Source organism: Liolophura sinensis, chromosome 12 (genome assembly GCF_032854445.1).
Source record: "Liolophura sinensis isolate JHLJ2023 chromosome 12, CUHK_Ljap_v2, whole genome shotgun sequence".
NCBI lineage: Eukaryota > Metazoa > Mollusca > Polyplacophora > Chitonida > Chitonidae > Liolophura > Liolophura sinensis.
In genome coordinates, this window is record NC_088306.1 from 17,132,325 (window position 1) to 17,156,053 (window position 23,729).

Sequence of the window (23,729 nt, forward strand, 5' to 3'; positions counted from 1 at the left end):
CTACTTGGATACAGTCCCCTCCCTCGCTCAGTCACAGGGTTGAAGGAAATCATTCCTCTACTGACAGTAGTCAAGACCACTTCAGCAGTCACGGCACAACTTTTGACAATTGTGCACTCAAAGTCAGCAGTTTAATATTTTAAGTTCATGTTTATACAACAATACCTCAGTTTTTAAAGTTGTCTTACGCCACACCTTTTGTTGCAATCAACTTTCATGTTGCCAAAAACTCTTGCATAATTTTTAATTGCGTCCTTCAGCAAATCGTAATTGTAGCACTATAAAAACAGTGGACATGCAGTCTTTCAGAAATTCAGGCAGACAACAGCTGTTAAAGTTAAATAATTTTTTAATACACCTAGGACTTTGTTGTACTTCACATGAAATGTGAGCCTCCAAGCTGAGTATCAACAACAAATACAAAGTCTTTACAGTCCGGGTGGCCATGCCAGAAGAGGCACCTCCGCATGTGCAACGCAGCACGCGCGACACCAGGGGAGCTTTAACACGCTCCATGCCAACCCACGGCAAGTTGTTTAATTTATACAATAATGAGAAGGGCTGGATAATAATGAGTTAATTGCGACTACAAATAGTTTTTTTTTTCAAGAAGTAAAAGCTGTGCTCTCGATAGACCTCAAAACCAGATGTACATTTACATTAAAAGTTAAACCTGTTAGGTATTGAGAAATAGACAATTAGTAAATACAGACATACAACACAGTGGTTTTCGTTAGCGCCTCCTGCTCACTAACTGAGAGGGATTCCCTTTAGCACTGTAGCAGTGAAAGGTCAGAGTTCATTGGAACTGTGTACTCCCGTCTTTGGCACTACAACATGCGTCCGCAAAATGCTCCCCTCCTCCAACGAACACCACAGAAGTCTTCACTACAGCAACAAATCTGACAAATAATGCACAATATATAAAGATGTCTCGTGACCTCTTTTTTTTTTTTAAGTTCAGACCCAGCAGGGTCAAAGTTCAGGCCAATCTCTCGTGGACCTTTAGTACTGCGAGTCATTCACACTCGTGTCACATCGGAATTCACATGGAACAAGGCAGGTCAGAAAACCGGGAAGAAATCGCTGCTTCAAAATCGCCTGGTATCCTGTGAATCTGCGGCAGATGCTAGGGAGCGTCGGAAATGAAATCGCAATATCTCGGGTCGTCTATATAAGATCGGCAACATTCATGGGCATCTCCTCAATAGCAGTGTTATAAAACTGTTCAATATCGTGTAGAGTACGGATGTCATCCTGAGTGACGAAGTTCACCGCCACGCCTTTACGGCCAAATCGACCGCCACGGCCAATTCTGAAACACACCACCAAAAGAACTGAGTTTCATGCAATGAAGCGACTTCATTTACCTTAAAATCCACAATAGATTTGAGGACTGCTGTTACTACGGGGGGTGGGGGGGTGCCGGGTTTGGGGGGTGAGGCATTTTATGATTTATATGAAAACTCCAAGCGTTATGAAATGTCTCAAGTTAAACTTTACAGGTGCAATTTGTCACATATTTGGGGTATTACTGGAACTGTAAAAATGGAGAGATATATTCTAGTTCTTGACTAGAAATACTCACCAAAATATTTAGGACTAAAGCTTTACAAACAGTAAAGCACTCCTTTACCATTGAGAATAGTTAATCCTCAAGACTCACCTGTGGATGTAGTTTTCCCTGTTGGTGGGTAAGTCATAGTTGATGACCAGCGACACTTGCTGGACATCAATCCCCCGAGCTAGCAGGTCAGTAGTGATGAGGACACGACTAGAGCCGGAGCGGAACTCTCGCATAATCACATCACGTTCCTTCTGATCCATGTCGCCGTGCTGCATAGGAAGAAAAACAAGAGAGGCTACTGTTAATATGGAGACAAGGTGATTTAGCAAGGTCAAGATTTGACTCAAAAAATCATCAGAATTAAGTACATCCACCTTTAAATTTAAATTACCACTTATGCTGGAACTAAAACTTCTATTTTTTTTTTTTCCAGGACGGACACGTGAATCTAAAAACTTTATCTCAAGGATGAGCTCCTCACACCAGGGCTAGAGCTTACCATAGCAGACACGGTGAAATCACGAGCCTGCATTTTCTCCAAGAGCCAGTCGACTTTTCTACGAGTGTTAAGGAAAATCACGGCCTGTGTGATGGTGAGAGTCTCGTACAAGTCACAGAGAGTCTCCAGTTTCCATTCCTGAGCAAGAAAAAAAAAAACAAAACAAAGTTTTTCAAATGGTTGCTGGAGGTTTTGAGAAATTGTACTACCTTGTTTACAGGATAAGAGGGTCTTGCACGTGTATGTGTGTACACATTATTAAAACTTAACCTAATGATCAGTTCCAATTTGGCCAAGTATTTTTCAGAGGTTACCATATGGTATTAGTTTGTAATTGGAACCGGTCTTCTAAACTGCATAAAACACACACACTCTTTTTTTCTTCTAGTTTTTCACCCTCCAAACAGCTGCATGGGGAAGAGCAAGTCACATGAAATATTAATGTATCGTCAGTTCTAGGTGTAGCATAGCGCAAAGCCCACTGACCTCTTTCTCCACCTGTACGTAGAACTGTTTGATACCCTCCAAAGTCAGCTCTTCCTTCTTGACAAGGATTCGCTTGGGTTCTCTCATGAACCTCTTGGTGACCTCGAGTACATCCACAGGCATGGTAGCCGACAGCAGGATCACCTGAGCAACACAACAGGAAATTGATCACAATCAGGAGAGACAATCAAACATGCCACTTTGACACAGTTATACACATACATTTAAATCAAAAACTAGTTAGATTTCACTCTGGAACAAAAATACTTTTTTTTTTTAAAAACAATGGAGATATTATTACTTTCTCACATGTTTCTAGCTTTACATATCTTAACTCATCAAATTTTGTAGATCAAAATTACGCCAAATCATAAATCTTTGTGTTTTTACGGTATACCATAACTGAAGATGGCAGGGCTTACCCTCTTCCTGAACAATTCATTACGTGGTTGGGCAAATCATGTACTTATTTATTAGATTTATGAATTAGGTTAGTGATGAATTGACAGTTGCCACCAACTCTACGACGATAAGTTTGAAAGGTGAATTTTAATTGCTAACCTGAATGCTCTGAGGCATAAATCTGAAGACATTTTAATTGCTAACCTGAATGCTCTGAAGCATAAATCTGAAGACATTTTAATTGCTAACCTGAATGCTCTGAGGCATAAATCTGAAGACATCATAGATCTGATCCTTGAATCCTCTGGACAACATCTCATCAGCCTCATCGAGAACAAAAATCTTGATGTGCTGAGTGCCTGAAACACAAGGCATAATTAGTTAATTATTGGGAATTTGTTAATGTCCTGAAAAAATGTTCATGTTTAGTATGAACTTTGCCCAACTAAATGCCTTTGTTTTTTATTTATATGATTTGATTGATGCTATCATCAAGAACATAACAACTGAGGTCAATTTCATGGGTGGATGAAACAGGAGTGTCACCTACCTTTGGCACATTACAGACATAACAATCCCTTGTACGATATGCTAACATGCGCACCATAATGGAGAAGTGGTCTAAAACAATTGAAAGGCAAGAGCCCATTCTTAATCTGCTGTTTGTCACAGCAGAGCTTAGACTGTGTTGCGAGACTCACCGAGGACTTTCCTCTGGATCATGTCATGTACGCGGCCTGGCGTTCCCACCACCACGTGGACACCCTGCTGCAGCTTGTGGATGTCCTCCTTAATGTTTGTGCCCCCAATACAGGCGTGGCACTGGGCGCCCATGTAGTCCCCAAGGGCAATCACAACTTTCTTAATCTGAAAAGAGGAATCATTATGCGCTGCAATTATTCTGTGTCCCCTGGTAAGGAACCAATTATCAACAACTTAGATTTATGATATCAAGAGCTTACTTGAAATTTTACATATTCATAACTCATTTGAAACTTTATCAGTAGAATCAGAAACTCAGCAGAATTAAAACTGATCTATGTGTAGCTCTAAATTATGCCAGGGTGACATTACAGCTGACCAGACTTTTTTTTATTCCATTAAGAAAATATCACACTCCAGCCTTAATGTGAACTAATAGAGTATAGCTTGAGTGTTGCTGTAAGTTTCTAAACGACAGTTTTCCCCGAGGCAGCTTACCTGCTGTGCCAACTCTCTGGTGGGGGCTAGCACCAGAGCCTGGCATTCCTTAAGGTCCACATCTAGCTGCTGTAGGATGGCTATAGAGAAGGTGGCAGTCTTCCCAGTGCCAGACTGAGCCTGGGCAATGACATCCTGACCTGTACACACAAATTCAGGGTTAGGGTTTCATGACATATTCAAATACATTTTACACATGACAGCTATCAGGTTTATAGGTGGTGAGAAGACTGCCCTTTTGCCTTGTATCTGACAGCCACAGATTAACCTGAGGACTAGAATAAAGCACTTATCCTTACTGCTCAGTGACAGATGCCTGGAATCAACCACTTATCCAGACTGCTCAGGGGCAGATGCAAGGCTTTATTGAGTAAGCACACCCAAGCAAATTAACACTGGCCTTTCTACTCTAAGAGCTCACGACAAGAAACATGCTACTTCTGACGAGTTTCCACAAACCATGGGTAAATTCCACATGGACAACTTTGCCTCAGTTCAAAATTTGAGATGTGGTTTTTTTTGTTTTTTTTTTAGCAGATTCTGTCAAAATTATGTTTAAACAAGCCTGATACAATTTTAGATCTCTCACGCTAATGAACTAAGAATTATAAAGAATTCCGAAAAACAATTAAAATCACTTCACCAATCAGTCCCAGTCAAGGCATTCAGGACGATTCCTCCACAGCCAAACAACTGAATTCATCTAACTGCGGTTTGCTTTTCCGTTCAAATGTCTTTATTTGATTAACAGCCAATGCAGACTTGTAGGGATTTACCTTTGGTGCAGGGGGCAATAGCACGTTGCTGAATAGCAGAAGGTTTCTCAAAACCATAGGCATAAATTCCTCTTAAGAGATCTTCTCTTAGGTTCATGTCATCAAATTTGTCAATGACCTCGTCTGTGTCGGTCTGTGGAGTGAAAATCATTTTGTGTATTAGAATTTACACAAACGCATATGACAAATGATTAACATGAACACTAAACTGTACAGTTTCAAGTATGTCTAAGTAAAACACTGAGTATGCTGAACAGAATACAATTATAGCATGATACAGTATACTACTGGGTTCAATAGCAAAATACCAAAAACAGGCAGCCACAGGAACTACAGTATGACAATGTCTTGCAGATCGCTTCTTGTTCTTCATAAAAACCTTCAACATGAGGCAACATAACCTTCAGACATATCAAAATAAGCACCATATAAAGTATGGGCATTGCTATTGCACTTTACTATAAGATAGTGGTTTCAGTACATGCACGCTTAAAGAGAAGTGTTCATACCTCGATAACATCAGATCCTGCCCCAGCTGGATCTGATCCCTGGTACCCGTACCCATCGTAAGTCTGCCCCCCATCTTGAGGCCTGGCAACAAAATTACATTTGGCACAAAGTGATATTAAATTAATAACAAATTCATGATTCTAGTGAAAAGTTTGTTTTCCATTGCACTGTGCAAGTAAATACACATCTCATAACACAGTATATAGCCATCAAACTCCTGCACACTGATTTATAAAGACAAAAAGATGGCTGTTGGGTTTCGGCTGTTGCATTTGCCTCCCTCTGCAGGATCTGCAGCTCAGGGAAAATTAACATAGGACTAAGCAATAATGGAAAAAACGTTCTCTTGAATTTAATTTCTTGATAGTTATGCAAAATAGTCTTAATTGAAAGTATGTTGGTTTGTACTATGTTATTCTCTATCGCTTACAGCTTAACATTGGAAAACTACTATTTTATCTTTTGTTCTTGTTCACAAGCTTATTTCCTGTGTGGCCTGTGTTATAAGGGAGTATGTACCATGGATCAGTCAGTTCAGTCGGCTAGGTTATTCTGAAACCATTAAGTCAATGAAATCCACACCCTAGTACACACATTGGACTGGAACTTTATGCTACTAAAACTAAGTCTTAGTTGCAAACATTTTCATAAAATGTCCATCCATAACAATGAATTTAGAAAACTTCAGTGGAAGGTTTCATGGAATGGGATTCAACTTTTGGATTTTGGCAGCTGGAGACACTGTGTTAATAAATTAAGAATAAACGTAACTTTCCTCATCCCATTCTCAGCCAACTGACTTCATGCCTGTAATATGTGTATGTGTAAGAACCGTAACATAGTGTAAATGGCCTGCTGTGAACACTGAGTCGAGCAAAGTGGCCGTGTTGTTAACGTAAAACAGATGCGAGTCTTTTGTCTGAGATACCTGACGGCGTCTCGTGCACCATTATCTCTGAACTATTCCTTGGTGATAACCCTCTCTAAACCCCTTTCAATTTCTTGAGGAATTCCATGTCCATATATTTTTTGAGGTGGGATTGTCAAAATTCCGTTTCAAGTCTATCCGATCACAACAAAAGCCCTTGATTACCGATTTCAAAGAAACGACGTATAAAAGAAATGGCCGCGACGGAACAGGAAAATAATAGAGATGAAGGGAATGAAGAAAGCCGTATTCTCCTAACTAAAATATACTTCCATCCACAAAATCGCACATTTTCTTATTATATGTTAAATTTCGTCTCCTAAGTACGAGATCTTAGCATGATAGAAACCATAAAATGTAACTCTGGGGAAATTTTCCAACGCTAGGGCATATGGTTGTCACACGTGCTACTGTCATGGCGGACTTGCGAAATTTTCTCACCAAGTGGGAGGTTCATTGTTTCGTCATTTACGAACGAAGAAACGAAAATTTATGACAAAGAAGAGTCAAATTGAGTAGAAAAATAGTTAATGGACACATTAAAACCAAAACCGGCTCGATATTTGCCCTATTCATCGCTATTTTCTTACCTTTGATCATCTGCAGAATTGTATGACATATTCACGTAAGTTAACCGCGAAGAAAAGACTGAGTGTCGGGTCAACCGGATTACTCAGCGGAACTGACAGCATGTGCGCAGGAATACACAACTATTCTCTTCTCTGTAGTGGGCGTACTCTCACCCCAGGAGGAAAAGTTACATATAAAACTTCTTTTCGGTCTAACAGTTTTCTGCTGTTAATCCAAAAAATGTCTTACTGATTTTATTTATGGATTAATCACGCTAGTGTTCTTTTATGCCGCGGCAGGAAATATACTACACATAGACCTTTTACTCACACTCGTGACGTCAGAGATGTTGAGTGCAGGGAGTGACTCTAAATCATGTTTCGAGAAATTTGCATACTTGTTATTTTAAGGATGTAGACATTGTAAATTACAAAATGAAAATTTCGCGGAATGTACAATTAACACGTGAAAGCTTTCTGATAATACAGAACGAAGAAGACAATTAAAATATATATTTTAGTGATAAAGTTTTGTCATTTAATAAAATGAACTTAGAGAGCGCAGGCCTACATAGGCGCATGTAAAAACTTGACTCGCCCACGCGCTCTATCAGGACTTACACAATTTCATCTCTCTCTGTCAAAGAGTGCAGAGATATCAAATATATTTTTTACACTATCTGTGGGGCTATGAACACGTAACGTGTGCCAATATAAATAGGCATATAGGCCTAACCATGTGGCGTAAAAAAAAAGCCGATACCGGTATTCATCATGACAACAATAATTGGATTACTTTTTATTGGTAAATAATTAAAATCCATGAAATAAGAGACAAACACAGGAAGTTCAACTAACATGCAAGCATGCATGTATACTTCTGAGATTTATTAATCTGCTCAAATATACTTATATTAAACTTAGTAAGCTAATTAATCAGCTTCCTGATTCATTTACAAATTGTTTTTATTAGCCTAACATCGAGTCGCTGTCTTCTATATTCCACAGGCCATTTTCATGAATTTCACCGAAAATCAAATTGCATAATTGCATATAGGGCCTAGGCCAATTTAAACGTTCGTAGGTTTAGGCGTACTATTTAAACGTAAATTTAGGCAGCGGTGATTTTTTTTTTTTTTTTTGATACCTATGTACGTGTATGTGAGTATAGTGTGTTCCATACTGCCATAACCTTTATTCCGTATTCTTCGAATGTAGAAGATTGTGAAATATCAGTCAGGCGCTTGCACGTGCTTGCGAAATCCTTTGGACATGCGCATATAATATAGGACTGCACAAGTGTATGTCTGATTTATTAGTTATAGGCCTATTAGAGGGTGTACACGATAAGGCTTTCACTTTACACCAAATTAAGTCAATTTTTTGCTTTTAAAGTAATTTATTTGTTTTTCTTTCTTTTACATTATTTTAAGGGGCCTCAATGCGTTCGCTGTGAGATCAAGTCCAGCTCATGCTGGCTTCCTCTCCGTACGTAAAAGGTCTGCCTGCAACCTGCGGATGGTCGTGGGTTTCCCCTCGGCTAGAGCCCGGTTTCCACCGCCGTCGTATAAGTGAAATGCTTTTGAGTACGGCGTAAAATACCATTCAAGTAAATCAAAAATTAAAAATACATTACTTTATCACTTGTTTAAACGCAAGGAACTACACGCGTGCAGTCAGCAGGCAAACGGCATTTTGCACATTTCAGTAAACGACGTCATTCATTTAGGAATCAGCTATACAGATGATGAACAGTGTTCATGTACATGATAAAGGTAGCTCTACAACAAAAATGTATCTACCTATATTACAGGGGAAAAAATTGTCTTCTCCATAATATAAAATATAAAATCCTCGGTCTGCTTATAATGCCACACATATAGTCGTACTCCTACAATTAAGAGTATAAAGGCACTAGTTCGATTCCATCAATCACAGTTTACATAAACGATCCTTTTTCATTTTACCTTCTTTCCCACTTTTTCAGACTGACTAATAATATAACCAAATGTTCAGTTATTATCTGAGATCAAAACTACTATTTCCAAATAAATTTAAATAATACAAGTTAATATATCATACCTTTTTCCATCATAGAGCTTCTCATTCTCGTCGAAGTCTCCATTGGCGTAACTCTCCCGGAAGTTACCTCCCTTTCTCGAGTCAGTTCGTTCGCCCGTGAAGTAGTCCGCACGTGGCCCGTCAGTCTCACCGTTGGAGTGATAACCGCGAGACCTGGATTCCTCTGGGCTCTGGTCGATTCTTGAGTAGCTCATGGAAAGAAATTAACAAATGATCCAAAAGTTTGGATGCCGTAGAAAAATGGATTTTGTTGTTGACGCAGATGTGATCTGTGTAATAAGCTATATGGATTAAGGGGGCAGCCTGTTTATATGTGACCTGTTTGCACACGATATTCTCACGTGTTCACACCAGTGAAGTTGGCCTGTGATAGGCTGGAGCTAAAGGTTATGTCGAAATCACAAACGTTAACAAAGTTAAGGTGTGTCGAAATACCTGTTAGATAATCGATAACCAGGTATTAATATTAAGCGTGGGGTAGGCCTAAAGTATATTTATAATGCTTACGCGCCACACGAGCCCAATATAGCACAATAGGCATATGTAAGCCTATACGCACAAATTCAAATTCTTTTATTGGTACGAATTAACACAATACAAATTGAAGTTAAAGGGTAAAACAAGAACAGTAGACCCTTTTGCAGATGGTCGCGGGTTTTCTTACTTTTATGCAAGTATTCTGGTTGCTTTATTTTATATGTAGACCCTGTGTATGTAGATTTATATGCTTGGGGTTTAACATCGTATTTAAATATTCTTGTGGAAGAGCGAGTCCATGTCGCCAAAGTGCTGCCGCCACTGAAGTATCATGTCGAAGACATAATGCATGGCATACCATCCAGTCTCATTATACTGACAGTGAGACAACCTGTCCCGTTTCCTTGCTCCAAGCTGTCGGTGCTGAGCGCCAATCGAGGCAACAAGAAGAACCATTTTTTAAAGTCTGTGGTATGAATAGACGCGGATTTGATCCTGGGTCTTCCCGATCGTATCACTTTTATCACCCCCCCCCCCCAAATTTTGTAATTATACAGTATATGCAGATTTAAGCGTCAAAAATCTTGGCACCTAAGACAGGTCACTGTGTGGATTTCGAAAGGACCATCACAGTACCGTATATAAGTGAAAACAAAACTTTGTAGGCCTATGCTTGGTTTATTAACACAGTTTGGAACAATGGTTTTTTGTTTGAATTGTTGAAGTCAAAAGTAAATGGCTAAATTGATATGCCCTAAAATTATGAAATCTGTGTATAGCGATTATAACCTTTGGATTGAACTGAAGAATGGCGTTACGAACTGGTATCGAGTCGATGTGTACTACAGAGAAATAGTTTGAGCCTTACACAATTCAAGGTCTTTTTGGATGATATTTCAAATGAATTGCATCACTTCATAGATTTTTGGGCAGGAGGTGGCCGAGGGGGTTAGCATGCCAACCTGGCACATTGACACAGGAGCCTCTCACCAATGCCGTCGCTGTGAGTTCTCATGCTGTCTTTCTCTCCCGTCGTACGTGGAAAGATATGGCAGCAACCAGGTTGTGAGTTTCCCATGGGGCTCTGCGAGGTTTCCTCCAACTATAATGATGGCCGCCGACGTATGAGTGAAATATTCTTGAGCATTGCGTAAAACACCAATTAAATAAATAAATAAATAAATAAATCATAGTGTTTCTAAGGCCTGTTGTTTACCATTTCCCACGTTTCCATATACCACTTACCAGTGGAGGAAAATAAGATACCGAGATATAAATATTGTGGTACAATAATTGGTATTATTTCCAATCTAAACATTAAAGCAAGAATATATAGACCCGATTTCGGAAAACACATGACATTAGTTTTACAAAAAATAAACCCTAGTTTCCATTTGTTACAATAATTGTTAATATTGGACCGTGCATCATCAGAACTTTTGAAGGTGAACTAGTAATGACAAGATCTCCAGCATGCAATCAACAGTGGAGGACAAAAATTCTACAGAGCAACTATGTCACATTCGTCACTGAATATATCAGGAATATCATACATAAAGATATTGAACGATGTCGAGTTACCATGTAATACTCTTTGACACTTTACATATTTATTTATTTGATTGGTGTTTTAAGCCGTACTCCTGAATATTTGACGTATAGGACGAAGGGTAGTATTATGGTAGGAGCTATGGTAAACTGGGCAGAGCCCGAGGAAAACCCCCAACCACCAGTAGGTTGTGGACAGACCTTCTTACGTACGACCGGAGAGGAAGCCAGCATGAGCTGGACTTGAATTCACAACGACCGCATTCTTCAGTCGAACACAGAGGATGTAATTGCTATCCATAGATGTGATAATATTTTAAATATTGTCAGAAACTTTGTTTTAGCGTTGATTTATTGAAAAAGTACAACAAATCATAATGCCAAACTACGCTGTATGTCAAATGCTTCCCCTAGCTCAATAAAGCTATCATATATACTTTTTGACCTACAAGAGTATCAATAGGGGTTTCAAGACCAGTGCCACCAATGAGCATTGAATAGTGGACATTCGCTGATGGGCTAGTACCACCCATGGACACTGAGACATTAGGAAATAGGCCAGTACCACCCATGAACATGGAATAGTAGACATTCGTTGATGAGACAGTACGACCCATGAACACTAAGACATTAGGAAATAGGCCGGTACCAACCATCAACACTGAATCGTCGACATCCGGAGAGCAATACCACCAATCAACTCTGAACATTGGGCATTTGAAGATAGGGCAATACCACCCATCAGCATTGGAAAGGGAACATTTGGAGGTAGGCCAGTACCACCCATGAGCACTGAAAAGTGACCGGCCCGGATAGCACAGTTGGTAGAGCGTCCGATTCGGGACCGGTAGATCCAGGATCAATCCTTGATCGAGTCACACCTAAGACTTTAAAAGAGGAAGTTGTAACTTCCCAGCTTGGCGTTCAGCATGAAGGGGATAGTGCAACCACTGGTTGACCCGTATCAGTATAATGGCTCGGGCGGGGCGGCTTGCTTGCCTTCGGTAAGTCGTCTCAGTGAGGCAGCACTAAATAAAAGAGCGGTGGAAATCCGTCCTGCAACAAGGAGGCACATTACACGTACATGCACCCTAATGATTCCTTCGTCGTCATATGACTGAAAAATTGTTGAGAACGACGTTAAACCCCAAGCACTCACTCACTCACTGAAAAGTGGACGTTTGGAGATAGGCCAGTACCATCCATCAGCACAGAATAGTGGACGTTTGGAAGTAGGCCAATACCACCCATCAACAGTGAATAGGGGACATTCGGAGATAGCGCAATGCCACCCATCAGCATTGAATAGTGGTCATTCGGAGATAGAGCAATACCACCCATCTCCATTGAATATTGGACATTTGGAGATAGGCCAGTACCACCCATCAACAATGAATAATGGGCATTCGGAGATAAACCAATTCATGCCACCAATCAACTGAAAAGTGAACAATCGGAGATAGACCAATAACACCCATCAACATTAAATAGTTGACATAAGGAGATAGGCCAAATCAACCATCAACAATGAATAGGGGACATTTGGAGGTAGGCCAGTAGCACCCCTGAGCACTGAAAAGTAGACGTTTGGAGATAGATCAATAACACCTATCAACATTAAATAGTGGACATAAGGAGACAGGCCAATAACACACATCGGCAGTGAATTGTGGACGTTCAGCGATCAGCTACGGGCTTACTAGACACAGGTTTAGCAATTTTTTGAGCTCCAGCATGTCACCAGGACGAAAATGAAGAGTTGTGATGTTGTGTACAGTTAAGCCACAGTGCTACTGTACTCAGTACCAACTATACACAATGTGAACCTTGTTGTTATGGGTGACGAATCTTTCTTTATTGAACCCATAGAGTTTAACTCGTTTTACTTCACGTTTCGCTTTGAATATGTTCATGATATTATCGAATACAAATGTGGCAGTGGGACGATATACATGTAGTGCAGATTTTGAATTATGTCCCTCAATGTTTAGCTTACAGCAAGTTTTGGGACATGTATGCGTATAAGATATATCTGTGTGTGCTCTTAACTCAGCTGTGTATATGTATAGCGCCCATTTCCACAGACTGACGACACAATACGCCCATTCACCCACCCTTATGTTGCTAAATTGGAAGCCTTAGAATTCACAAATCTGGTGACAGACAATCCCTTTGTGTATCACGTGATCACTCCGCCTTGTCGACAGATCACTATAGGGATGGTAGGTAGATGAGAAACTATGTGTCGCGCGAATTGTTCGTACGATTCCGCGGATTGGTTCACATGGTTTGACGCCAGCTATGGTAGATGTCTGCTTAGAGCTTTTTGGACTGGGCTGTTATAGGTTCTGTTTTCGGTAAAACCCGAGGCAGGAAAAAACAGAACATCGCCAAAGCCGACGGAAATATCATATTAGCGGCTTGAAATCCACAGAAACCATCTGATAAGTTTTTGCGGGATTGTAAAATAACCCAAAAGGCAAAATGGTAAGTTCACCTGAATCGCACTTTGGACGAAATTCGAAAGCTAAAGATTTAATTAAACTGAACAACGCTGCGCGCTACTATAATTAGAACATGAAAGTTTGGTAAAAAATAGTTAATAACTAGGCGGCTATATAAAACGATTTTGATTTACTGTAAAACTGATTTAAATACTTTCTTGCGCTGTAAGGGATGGTCGTTGGTTTCCACCGCGGGCTCTATCCGGTTTCCTCCCACCATATAATGCTGGTTGCTGTCGTATAAGTGAAATATTCTTGAGTACGACATAAAACACCAAACAAATAAATAAATCAAATAAATCAAGTTACATCTGTGTATATGGCCTAGCGGACATGGCATGAACTGCAGCATGTGATAGCGGTCTGGTTGAAATGTTGTGGTTTACAGTTGTGGTTGTGCGTGTGGAGTTAGTGGTAATTTGGCTAAATTTTACTACGTCACGCTTCAGTCCTGACTTTGTACAGTTTGTGCTGTCAGTATAACATAGTTCGTGTTTTACTGAACTACTCGATCATGCGCACTGTCTTTTTGTTTCAGTACGGGCATCTAAACATCATCATAAAGGAGTATATCATAGACTCTTATGGGGACGAAGCCTGGGACAGAGTCGTGTAAGTTTTTCCCGAGCATTATTCACATACCTATACCCGATGGTTAATTGTATAATTATTTGATATCGCGCTGAACCCAAGTTGACTTGTTTGCACACGGGGGTTCTCCCTGTAGATAGCGTTCCAGCGCGGCGGAATGATCGAGGAGTTTGTCATCAGTGCGGTTGCTGTGAGTTCAAACCCACATCTAGCTGGCTTCCTCTTCGACCGTATGTAGGAAGGTCTACCGGCAGTCTGAAGATGGTCGTTAATTGCCCCTACCATAATGTTGTCCCCCTATGTATTTGTGATATATTCTTGAGTACGGCGTAAAACATCAATCGAATAAATAAATAAGCATATTTGCAGGTCTTCATTTTTACTGAAGTCAAGTCGAGCTGGGAGTAATCATCATCTCATAATAAACAGACCATTCATGTTAACCGCATATATTGTCCCTACAGAGAATGTGACTGACATTTAAATGAGAGTTTATTATACAATCAACGGGTATACATTTATTTATTTATTTATTCATTCGATTGGTGTTTTACGCCGTACTCAAGAATATTTCACTTATACGACGGCGGCCAGCATTATGGTGGGTGGAAACCGGGCAGAGCCCGGGAGAAACCCACAACCATCCGCAGGTTGCTGGCAGACCTTCCCACGTACGGCCTGGGTATGTATCGATATGAAATAAGATAGTATAGATTATATATCTGCCAACTTTTAAGATGAATCAAATCTGTAGTAATGAGACTTCGGACACTGAAGTTACATATTGGACAATTATATATTATTATTGTTATGATAATAATTATAATAATAATAATAATAAAAGATTAAATATGAAAAACAATATATCCGCCGTAGATCTGTTCTCTTTAAACGTAGATCATTGTCCACTAACACACTTAAACAATGACTAAAAACAATTTTGGATATGTTCATGATAGGACTTTAGATAACAAAAACCAGATTAACTCTGGATTCACTTGAGAATTACCTGACAATTCACTAAAACTTCCAGAATTTTACAAATTTTACGTAAATTCAGATTGAATGAATCAGTTTCAATTGAATATTTCGGAAATGACATATTTGGTAAGAATTAATTCACTTGGCATTAAAAGCGCAGCTCTGATCTTATTGAACGCCCTATAGAGGGTCAAACAGGCCAATCCAACGCACAAAATATGTCCATCTCAAAATGGTGGTCATATATTTTCGTGTTCTCTCGAAAAACATAACAATGGACGTCAAAGCCAAGCACCATAATGGTCCACCGGTTTAGGTCTATACCGTTTGTTCAGGGACGACCTCCCCAATTTACGTGTGTCTCACCCCAGAGACAGTGACAGTGAAAAGAAAGAATGTCTAACACGTCTGAGGCCGTCGTTTAGCGACATTTAACTCACAGGTGTGGTTAAAAGCGGTCTTGTACTGACGTCACAGTTCACGAGCATGACAATCAAAATGTATTCTCGCTCGAATGATGTCGTCCGAAACTTTTTAAACTATGCATTTATAATACGGGGCTTATATTCTGTAAACAATATCCAGTCAGTAAATTTATACGAAAATACTGAGCTTTTGTGTTAAGAGATTTGTCATCGTTTATTTGTTTTTACCAGTGAAACTATGTCACCCATGGCACAAGGTTCACTTAAACTTTTCTTCAAACTTGTAAAGACACTGGTAATAATGTTAACACACGTTATTAGCCTTCTTCCATTCATGCCAGAAAAAAACCAAATTATTTACATCAGTCATTTTAGATCTGTCATTGAGCTCAGTGTATATATAATGGATAAACAGCATTTGCGGTTTTCAGTAGATGCTTGTAGGGTAACTTGTAGGCCCCTAAAGAGCGGTCGTTTGCTCGGGGTACTTTGGTTTCCCTGACCCACAAACCTGACCCCGGTCAAATAAGTCCAAGTGCGGTGTCCGCGGGGGTCTTAGAGTCTTTTAGGCATTCTATTCTAAAGAAATCAGCACGTGAGAAATAGAGTAAACAGGAAAAATTTGCGAAATGTATGTATGCACAGCAATCAAACAAATATATTAATAAAATTGGATACAGCAATGTAACTTGAAAGTCGTCATGCCCGAGTTTACATTGCTTTTGAAAGCATAGACAAAATAATATTTTAGATGAAATAACACTAAAACATGTCCAAGACAATAGTTCGATTTATTATTTTTTTTTACGTCAGTGGTCCCAATATTGTCAGAACAGACCACCGTAGAATCCAAACATTCACATGCATTTTACTAAATTGAAAAAAATTCTAACAAAATAAATCGAACCATTTTTATGGACAATGTATAAAGGTTTTTCATCTGATATACACTTTACCTTTGTGTTTTCTTTACCTTTAACATACTACTTGTTTCATAAATGATTTTATTTTAACTTTGCAGACAAGCTGCTAGTTGTGAGTCTTCATTTGAAGACAAGACAAAGTATGGAGACTACAACACAAAGGCCATGATTGATGCCGCTTGCAAAGTGTCAGGTCTGTGTTCTTTGAAAGTTTCACCTAATCATCATTTGTTATCTTTTTTTTTCATCTTTGGCATGGTTGTGGCTAGAGTCCAGGCCGAGTTTCATCATGCTGGTATTGAGTGATAACGGATGCTCTTTCATCTCTCCTCTTTTAAACTCGGCCACCAGTATATACGTGAAATCTACGCATGCGCGGTAACAAACGTCGTCACGTAGATCCGTAACAAACTCGCTGGATCGCAAGACCAGAAGTCGAAACGCCAACCACATTCTCTGGTTAAGAGCCAGATTATGTTTTATATCACTCGGCCAAGAACAATCCTGTCGCATTTTAAGACACGTTAATTGTTCCTTTTTCGCAGTATACAATTAACGTGTATCCTGTGACATTGAGCATTAACTGTTTATGTTCATTTGGCTATCATGAGTTTCTGTCCTATGGGTATAAGGTATCTGATTCAGATTCCTGAATTCAAGAAAGGTTCCACTTGCACACATGTTTCGAGACAAGAAAACAGGATACAATATGAGATAAGAAGACAAGACACAATATGAGACAAGAAGATAAGGGAAAGGTTATAAATGTGAAAAAAAAATTAATGATTAAGCTACTTCAGAAATGTGATACTATTTTACACACTCCATTTCATTTCATTTCATTTTGTTCACCATAAATCTTAAAATAAATACACAGATATATATGTGGAATACAACTGGCGGGAATAAAGCTCATAGGAGCTTGTTCTATCCCATGGGAAGTAAAATGCTATCAGGATATACAGCGAATATTTGCATGCGATGACAATATTACAGTGTATCATATGAATACATGGCAACAAAACAAAGTAACACAAACAGGAATCATAAAAGAAGTAAGAAACTTTGTGGACATTTATGCTTGAGTTTTATTTTAAGAATTTTAAGAATTTAGGCTGAACAGAAAGAGGAAATTGTGTCCTGTCGTACCAATACATTACATCATTTTTTGGTTAATGACCTCACTTGTTAATATTCCCAATACTTTGTCCTCGGTTATAGGTTTGAACCGAGAGCCGTTTCTGGTCATGCTCGGTGAGCAATACTTCCGGTATCTACAAAGGAACGGCCATGACGAGTTTCTGCGCAATCTCGGCGGCAACATGCTGGACTTCCTGCAGAACCTCGACTCCGTGCATACTTACATGATGGGGACGTATCCGGAGATGAACGCGCCATCGTTCCGCTGTGACGCGGACTCCTCAACAGACAGAATGGTGTTACACTACTACTCCTTCAGGAATGGTTACCATCCTCTCGTCACAGGTACACAGATATTCACTGGTGGCAGTCTAAGACATGGTCCAGAAATTGTTTAATTGCTTTACAGGGGGAAATGCTGATTTCGTTATACATGTCTATATTGTCTTGCGGTTTGCATACATTCAAACACTATTTATTCATCGAGTTGCAATGTTCTTGGATTTGTCAAAACAGGAATAATTTGGCGTCATACCGAGCGAATTAACACGGAAAGCATGCACTGAAGATATTAATCTGGCAATATTTCATTTATACCACTCATGTTATAAAGATTTTTTTTTTGGTTTTAAATCCCATCAATGTAATCAATCTATATCACTTTTCAGGAATAATTAAACAAGTAGCCAGGGTTTACTTCAAAGTTGATCTGCGCGTGGATGTCGTGTCGATTACTCAAGAAAATGTCTGCGATAAAAATGGCGATCGTGAGCACGTGATCTACAACATCCTGGCAACGAAGATGGCAGAGAATGTCAAGGAAGCTCCGCCCACATTTATCGCCCAGACAAAGAAGCATGGGGAGAGGCAAATTTCAAAATCGGTAAGAAAGTGAATACAGAATGACAAGAAGCGTGATTTGGTTACTTTGTGATAAAAGTACCGGTAATTCGGGCATAAGTATAGCCTTTTGTTCAGTTCTGTCTTTGCAATGATGTTTTGTTAGCAAACTAGTAATGCATTTTTCAGTCTGAACCCGAATCGCCACTGCACAGGAAAAGGTATACCCAATTACAATAAAATAAATGAACTACAGCAAACGTGTGGCTGCAGATGTTGAATCTTAGTTAAGGAAGTTGAAGTCTTGCGTAAGTCTACGTTAAAAAACGGAAAACGGATTAACGAAGAGGTATTAAAATACAAATGAGTTTACACTAAAGTCCATTTTCCCATTGTTCTCTTGACAGGATGTGGAGGCAGTCGCCGCCCGATTGGAGCAGATCCGACGAGAGCACGGTGAGGACGCCCTGCCATTAGCTAAAGCCAGGAAGGCCGGCGCTGCTAAGGCCAAGTTCCGTGCCCTGGCTAAACTGAGTATGCTTCACGGCGGTTTTGTGCCAAACTACCCTCAAGAAATGGTACTGACCCCCAAGATTTTCTGCGATATCTTCCCCTGGCACGTCATATTCACCTCGGAGATCCGCTGCTTTCAGGTCGGTATCCAGATCCAGAGGCTGATGCCGAATATCCGAACGGCCGGATCCGACCTCCTGACCTATTTCGACATCATGCATCCCCATTCCGTGGACCTCACATACGAGAACATCCTAAACTTCATCAACACCCCGTTTGTGCTCAAGTTTAAGGAGGCCAAGATGTCCCAAAGACCACCAGGTGCACCAATTCTTCTGCTGAGAGGTAGGTGGGCAGGACTATAATTGATGCTACGAATGTGACTGAATGTCCTTGAATAGATGTGGTAAGTTCAGGTATTAGGGGATATTAGAGGAGTCACAGTACGCACGAAAAAACTGAGTTGCTTGCATATCATTGTGATATGAGATAAATTCTCCCAGAAGCTTGCCGGTGAACCTGAGAGAACGTTTTGATCGACAAAAGCATTTCTGATTTAAGTCAAATATTGAAATTCGACTTTACATGTTATTTTGGGGCACTAAAAAATTGTAACCGCTTAACAAATGGTCTCAGAGGACACTATTTTCAGTAACAAAAACCGAGCGTTGTGACGAGGTTTTCAGTTTTATTCAAAAAATGGCCCAGTGAAATCGAGTACATTTCCGATTACCGTGATTTTTCGGCTGGCATTGTTTTTATGCTGTTATATTTTGTTTTTCCTGAAAATTTGCGATTTGCTATAAAACGCTAGGGATATTGGATCAAATGGGTAACACTGTGTACCTAAAACAAGTCCATCAAAGCGATGTAGTCTTTTGTTCTTTCCTGAATAACCTAACGATTGAGCCATAACAGGTCGGCAATATTTCAGCCATATCGGGGTGGTGGTCTTCATCTGTAACATGCATCACACACCAAAAAAAAAGAACACAGCCTTGTGTTCCTCCCATCAGAAGTCTTGTGTCAATTGTTAACAACTCTATCTTGTGTTGAATTAAAACAACTCTATCTTGTGTTGAAAGAATTGAGCTCAAGATGTGTTGGATGTTGCACACAATACTTGTTGTAAAATACTCAAGTTTTTGTTGTGTTGAATAAATTACCTCCGTTTGGTTTAACATAAGTTTATGTTTTATTATTTTGCAACACAAACGTGCACTTCACATTTATTTGACGCATATTTGTGTGGTTGTAAAACATTTCTGTGTTGAATGAAAACAACGTAAGCTGTTGAGTGTATAGTTGTCTTCGTAAAGCAGAGAGATACTCCACATGGAAACCGGAGAATGTTGTGCGATCATAGAACCAGGTAATAAGACTGCGCACGAAATGTCTTTAAAAGTTGCTCACAAAATCCCATTTGCAGGTCAGATGATCCATCTCAAAGACCGGAAGATGATCTTGTACTTGGCATCACCCTACGTACGCACGCTGAAGGACTTGGAGGACCGGAAGATGTACTTCGCGGAAATCCCTGTTCATGATGTCACGCGTGACCTCATACTGCTCGACATGGAATACAGGTATGACGTCAATGCCAAATTTGCATGTGCACTTGACATTTTCCTTAGATCCACAGCAGTATACCAAACAAGTGTTTAGTCGATAAGATGAAAGAGTTTGTGTGGAAAATCCAAGTACATTTATATCGTTAGATTTTCATTTGACGTGAACATAGTATAGTGTCTGATGGCATTTTCCTGCAAAAGATAAAGCATTCAGTTTAAGGAGATACATAATTGTTGCCCTTCCCACAGAATACGAGGCGGTATGGGCGGTCATGGTGGTCTAGGGAACACAGGGGACGGTGGCGGGGGCGGATTTTACGGGTTCGGCGCTGGTCTGGGAGGTGGCGGAGACGGGGGTGGGGACAGTGAGTCACTCATGAGCGAATTGAACAGAACCAAGATGGCGCTGGAGAAAGAACGGTTCAAAGGGGATCAACTCATGCATTACTACCTGCCGCGGCAAATGGTGGACGACTACCGCAGCGGAAGAGTAGTGGATCCCAGTAAGGGAGTTTGTACATCACATTCACCTGCTGTAACTAAAGATCATCCTAAAACTGTAATAAATTTAAAGGAAAGCAAACCATTTTGATCATATCAGCAGTGCTTTCCATTTGATAAAATTTTCTAAGATCATTTCTCTGGTCGGAAATGACCGTGTGCCTTAACATTCCTTTGGTTGGGATTAAAATTTTGAAAATCTATAAGAGATTTCCTGCGAAAATTGTCTATTTCGTCTTCGTTACACATCCGAATTTTGTTTTCTTCTCACAGCCGAGTACAAAGAGATTTCCGCTCTTTTCTGTGACATCGTGAACTTCATTGGTTACGCTGCTAGGTGTCGCCCCTTTGACGTCATTAACATGCTGAACCAGTTACAGAACAAATTTGACAAGGTCACCAAAGTTCACGACACATTCAGGGTAAGTGTAATGGTCTGAACACGACAATATACCCTGCCCTGCGCTCATATTGTGACTAGTGTTTAGCCAATCACAATACAGGCGAGTACAGATAATTTCACAACGCGTTATCTCATTGGCCAGCTATGTTTTAGGCTACCGTACGAATGCATAGGTCATTTCATAGAATGTTTTAAACATGGGAATGAGATTTTTAAATGAGGGTCGTTTTTCAGAGATGAGGATGATTTAAGGTAAAGATGATGTTTCTTAAGATAATGATTGTCTTTCGTAAGATAAAGATAATCTTTCTTGATGATACTTTTAATATGAGGAGGACATTTTAAAGATGGTAATGACAATTATAAGTTGAGCAAGTTTTTTAAAGATATGGATAAACCTGAGTTCATCCCCGATGTTCGATCTTTCGAGATGTTTCCGCATTGTTCAACGTTATTTCCGTTTAAATGTGCTCAGTCTTTGAAATCTTCTCCTTCCGACAGGTAGAGAGTATAGGTGACGCGTACCTTGTCATATCGGGTGTGCCGGACCGAATCACCACCCATCCTGAAAGAATCGCTAACACTGCCCTGGGGATGCTGTATGTCGCCGAGTCGGTGAGGTCGCCACTCTCTTCCTCACAGTCAGTCAAGGTAAGGCGGTGTCAGTGTGTTTGAAAATACCAAGATGCTACCACATCCGGTTCCATTCGCATTTAAATGTACCAGTTATAAAGATGTACGCTTCAACATGAATAAACGATGATATATAGCAAGCAGTTGTTAGCTAGATATAAAATTCTTTCAAAACATCACAGAAAAATGGGTAAATTTTACTAACATCGTTGAAGGCATATGGAATGGGGCGAGAGAAAAAAGGGCAAAAATGCCTATATTAAATAGGTATAATAAGTGTACCATTCAGCTTCTGAGGGACTGTCAACATATAGTCTACCTATGCTGCAAAACGAGGACGAGTTTTCACCGCGTCTCTTTGAAAAACAATATTTTGTTATGAGCAGTTTCCTGAACTTAAGGTGATTTTTCGATTCCAGGTTCGAATCGGAGTCCATTCTGGTTCGATCAAGGCTGGTATTATTGGAGACAAAATCCCGCGTTTTATTGTGATGGGCGAGACTGCCGTGATCGCGTCACGAATGGAGAGTCACGGGATAGCTGGCAAGGTTCACATCAGTCCTGCCACCAACAAGTAAGTTACAGCGGTGGTTTATATCAACTGATCGCCGATCGACTGTCGATCGATGACAATGATCAGCTTAACGGGAGACAGAAACTCAGACGAAGCAGGGAGGAAACTAAAAATTGCGAAATACCTGACATATTTAAAGGCACGGGGAAACTAGATGAGGGCAAGCGAACTGGTGTGTATTGCTCTATAGGCAGGAAGAGCTCAGAAAAAATATATTAAATGCATGCTCAAATATACTAAGAATTAATATCTCCGTTATCTATATGGTTTGAACAGCTTGAAGCTATGCCTTTCCTCTTTACTGTAGTATGCATGTAAAAGGTTCGGTACTGATGAAATAAATAAATAAGTTTGTAAATAAATGAATAAATAAATAAATAATGGTTGCACATCATCTGTGCTACAGACTGCTGAAGGGTAAGGGCTTCACAATAAAGGATCGCGGAGAAATCCAGCTGAGAGGCCGTGGTAACATTGACACCTACTTGATCATACAGAACGACCATGCCACTGAGGAAGATCTTACTAGTGAGTCTGTGTGTCTGTCTGTTTGTTTGTCAGTCTGTCTGTCTGATTGTATGTCTGTCTGTTACATAGTATAGTGAGGATTGTGATTTTTATTTAGTTTGAAAATTGTCGGCGATTTGTTAAAATTGTATTGAATGAATACATTTCTGAATCATTCAGTGAATGTCTGTGTGTTACATAGTATAGTGAGGATTGTGATTTTTATTTCAATTGAAAATTGGCGGCGATTTGTTAAAATTGTATTTTATGAATACGTTTCTGAATCATTCAGTCAATCGTAAGATCGATCAGTAAGTCATCTCATTCCCACCGCTCTGTTTCTGTCTCTCCCCCTTAGGTGGTAACGGCATGAGCACAGACCCAGGCCTGGCCAATCAGAAGGTCTTCATGTACAGCGACACACCGGGAAACACCAGCTCCAAGATGCATTAAAACAGTAAACACTTTACAAGTACAGATCAGACAAGTGAAAGCGTTTAATAGTTAAACACGTCCATCCCCTCCAGCGAAATTCTGATAACATACGTTATGGTACAACACACTTACACTACGTCTTTG

General features: G+C 39.9%; 2 protein-coding genes across 3 annotated transcripts; one reads left to right on the plus strand and one right to left on the minus strand.

Annotated features, from left to right (window-relative positions):
* Positions 1–331: 331 nt before the first annotated feature.
* Positions 332–9,253, minus strand: LOC135479896 (eukaryotic initiation factor 4A-I-like). Of its 2 annotated transcripts, none has more exons than XM_064759802.1 (10): positions 9,020–9,253; positions 5,440–5,521; positions 4,931–5,063; positions 4,155–4,294; positions 3,656–3,821; positions 3,204–3,313; positions 2,553–2,696; positions 2,067–2,204; positions 1,667–1,836; positions 332–1,315 (listed from the first exon to the last, which is right to left on the minus strand). In XM_064759802.1, exons 1-10 carry the CDS (start codon positions 9,211–9,213, stop codon positions 1,171–1,173), a joined length of 1,422 nt encoding a protein of 473 aa, XP_064615872.1. In that variant the 5' UTR covers positions 9,214–9,253; the 3' UTR covers positions 332–1,170. The 2 variants fall into 2 exon arrangements, with proteins under 2 accessions (XP_064615872.1, XP_064615873.1); XM_064759803.1 differs by lacking the exon at positions 9,020–9,253 and adding an exon at positions 6,959–7,018.
* Positions 9,254–11,659: 2,406 nt separating this feature from the next.
* On the plus strand, positions 11,660–23,603 carry LOC135479744 (guanylate cyclase soluble subunit beta-2-like). The gene is made up of 14 exons (XM_064759648.1): positions 11,660–11,812; positions 13,129–13,266; positions 14,087–14,160; positions 16,567–16,661; positions 17,690–17,953; positions 18,277–18,491; positions 18,856–19,306; positions 20,391–20,547; positions 20,782–21,035; positions 21,307–21,455; positions 21,938–22,087; positions 22,489–22,643; positions 23,050–23,171; positions 23,509–23,603. Exons 1-14 carry the CDS (start codon positions 11,660–11,662, stop codon positions 23,601–23,603), a joined length of 2,472 nt encoding a protein of 823 aa, XP_064615718.1.
* Positions 23,604–23,729: the final 126 nt, after the last annotated feature.

Bases quoted from the DNA above. Each gene is read 5' to 3' on its own strand.
- LOC135479896 (XM_064759802.1), bottom strand. From the start codon at position 9,213: ATGAGCTACTCAAGAATCGACCAGAGCCCAGAGGAATCCAGGTCTCGC. The intron at 5,522-9,019 runs GTATGATATATT...TTTTGTTGCCAG, and splicing joins AAGCTCTATGATGGAAAAAG to GCCTCAAGATGGGGGGCAGA. The intron at 2,697-3,203 runs GTTAGCAATTAA...TGTGTTGCTCAG, and splicing joins TTATGCCTCAGAGCATTCAG to GTGATCCTGCTGTCGGCTAC.
- LOC135479744 (XM_064759648.1), top strand. From the start codon at position 11,660: ATGAACACTAAGACATTAGGAAATAGGCCGGTACCAACCATCAACACT. The intron at 22,088-22,488 runs GTAAGGCGGTGT...TTTCGATTCCAG, and splicing joins CTTCCTCACAGTCAGTCAAG to GTTCGAATCGGAGTCCATTC. The intron at 22,644-23,049 runs GTAAGTTACAGC...TCTGTGCTACAG, and splicing joins ATCAGTCCTGCCACCAACAA to ACTGCTGAAGGGTAAGGGCT.